We start from the raw sequence: 2,488 nt of genomic DNA on the forward strand, positions 1-2,488 counted from the left end.
CTATCTATGAATCCGTGCAATACCGTGAGACGCAAGACAAGGTGACTCGGTTTTCGCAAGTTCCTAGAATGGTTGCGCCATATTCTAAAATGGGAAGGGGAAACGGAGGGTAGAAATTTTTGACCGTTTCCGCAAGTTCTAGGACAAGCTGGCTGGTGCACAGGTGGCCACGGAGAAAAGATCTGAGGAAGGTGGGAGCCAGAGAGGAGCCAGAAATGCAGTGCGGGACTGACAGCCCTTTATATACCTGACTCTTCCACACCTTGCACTCAGCTCGTACACAACAAAACGATTGAGTTGAGTCTCTACGTTGTATAAACCTTGCGCAAACTTCTACTCACGTCTACTATTTGTGTTCTCAATCCAAGGCTTGAGCTGCTAAGTTACCGCTACGTCTTCTCCTGCAGCCTTGCGCAAAGGTATCCTTGATGTCTGTTCTAGTTTTATTTTTTTTCATGCGATGAGTGCAGTGCATTTACGGTAGCAATCTTGGCTTCAGACTTTGCTTCTTCCGCTGGTCATGCGTAAGACGCTTTTACAGTTTAGTGTTGCTTCGCTGGGATCCGTGGGTTTTCGTGCCCTCTAGCCCCCCCCCCCCCCCAGAATTTTTTATTACAGTTTCTAGGCAGGCATGAGATTGTCTTAGCAGACATTGGGAGCGGATCTTGCCTCAAACTTACAGATCATTTCAATTCAGCGCATTCTCGTCCGATTCCGTGACTCATGCAAACCTTGAGGCTCCTCGCGAAAGTTTCTCGTTAGTTTTGGGCGGCTTCCGAACTTTCTGAAAAGTTTTTAGGGCTTGGACGTTGAGTGCGGTTGTCAGGCTTCCGTTACTCCCTTATGGCTTTGACTCGATCCTTAAACAGGTTGTGGAGTTTGACTGACGAATGCAGCCGATAATAACGCTTAAGCATAATTAGAAACTGGTCGGTTTCACGCTTCGTTTTTGTGTCCAATGCCGAGTTCAGAGTGATCATATTGCAAACTGGGTAAAAGCAACCTTTGGATTATCCCACTAACCTCTCCTTGTACGTTTTGGTTTCAGATCATTTCATCGATCGAGATCATGGCATCCAGCAGCAACGTTATGAGGTCCGCGGCGGTGGCGATCGCTGTCATATCAAGCGTCGCAACTATGGCCAACGCTCAGGCCGAGTCTCCCGCTCCACCACCATCTTCCGCCGCCTTCTCGTTGATGCCTTCCATGTTGGCTCCCATCTTGGGAATGGCTTTCGCCTTCTTCGCAAGCCGCATGGCATGGTAAAGCATGTCTCTCGCAAGTTTGCGTCGTTGTAAACTAACGCATTTGAGACCCAATTTAGTGAAGCCGCGTAAATTGTTTCCGTTGGTATGGCAGAGTTGTGGAAGTCCCACACATCAGGCTAACGATTTTGCCCACGGCGCGAGGCATACATCAGTTGTGCCTTGAATGCATAGGCTGAAAGCATTTGTGTACAGATTAGCAAAAGTGAGGGTTCTGTATGTCATTGATTATCAACTTCAAACAGTAGATCTTAAGCTCCATGCGGAGAATAAACCACGGTGTAATGCATTGTTGAGCTTTTCGTTTTACAGCTCGGTTTTTCCATGAAATAAAGAGGAAGGATTCTTTCCGTCTGCTTTCGCCGATTGTGCTGTTGATCATCTCACAATCTACGCGTGTGCTGTATTAATCCTAAGCAGCTGATCCTTACAAACCGAACTACTTAAACACAATTAGAGCCGTTTGTACTTCCAAGCCTTGCATTCTGCACATTGTTTGCAAACTGGCAATGTTTCGCTTGACCCTCAGTTAACGTTCCTTCCTGACGAGTACTGGGATAAAACATCCAATGACCTCTGTCTGATCAAGTACATGTTGATTTCAATAATTTCGTTTATAAACAAATACCCTTGCTTCTACACCAAGCCTAATTACCATTTTTAACATATACCATGAATTATTTTTCTGTTTTGTACAGTCCGAAACAGCTGATTGATTTTGGGATGTGTCTCTAAGTGCGAGTAGAAACATATATGATTTTATTTCACTTGTTCATAAAAATTTTAATTTCAATAAGATAGTTTATAACTGAACTAGGCAGTTCCTCATCTCATCCATCCCTAGTTTAAACTAGATAAACTAGGGATGGATGAGAGTCATCTACGGAGCTATCTAAAATCATCTATTTATGTCAAATTCGATAGACTCTGTCGAACTGTTTCGAATGTTGAAAAATGGAGGCTACCTTGCCACAAAATCTTTGAAGTTGTAGAAACTGGCCATTGCAATGAGTCCATTTGATGTAAAATTTTGTCCATGAATTAGAGCACTTGTCAATTGTGTCCTTAAAAGGTAATCTCCTTGTGGTAGGCAAGTACCATGGCTTAGTAGTTGTTCTCAATATTCTTGATTAATTGAGTGTTCTATTCCAAGTGTATCATGTATCTTCCGATGGGGATGGACAATTGAGACATTTGTAGCCTATAGAAATTGTTGAAATTT

At 43.6% G+C, this 2,488-nt stretch overlaps 1 protein-coding gene across 2 annotated transcripts; it reads left to right on the forward strand.

The window, feature by feature from the left end:
- Positions 1-283: 283 nt before the first annotated feature.
- On the forward strand, positions 284-1,616 carry LOC112279267 (uncharacterized). 2 transcript variants are annotated; one of them, XM_073532899.2, is made up of 2 exons: positions 284-869; positions 1,049-1,616. In XM_073532899.2, exon 2 carries the CDS (start codon positions 1,070-1,072, stop codon positions 1,265-1,267), a length of 198 nt encoding a protein of 65 aa, XP_073389000.1. In that variant the 5' UTR covers positions 284-869; positions 1,049-1,069; the 3' UTR covers positions 1,268-1,616. The 2 variants fall into 2 exon arrangements, with proteins under 2 accessions (XP_073389000.1, XP_073388999.1); XM_073532898.2 differs by having other exon boundaries at positions 284-419.
- The last annotated feature ends 872 nt before the right edge of the window (positions 1,617-2,488 follow it).

The sequence above is a fragment of the Physcomitrium patens genome, chromosome 3, assembly GCF_059467195.1.
Source record: "Physcomitrium patens ecotype Gransden chromosome 3, ASM5946719v1, whole genome shotgun sequence".
NCBI classification, from domain to species: domain Eukaryota; kingdom Viridiplantae; phylum Streptophyta; class Bryopsida; order Funariales; family Funariaceae; genus Physcomitrium; species Physcomitrium patens.

Excerpts from the sequence above, each read along its gene's own strand:
- LOC112279267 (XM_073532899.2), top strand. The coding sequence starts at position 1,070 with ATGGCATCCAGCAGCAACGTTATGAGGTCCGCGGCGGTGGCGATCGCT.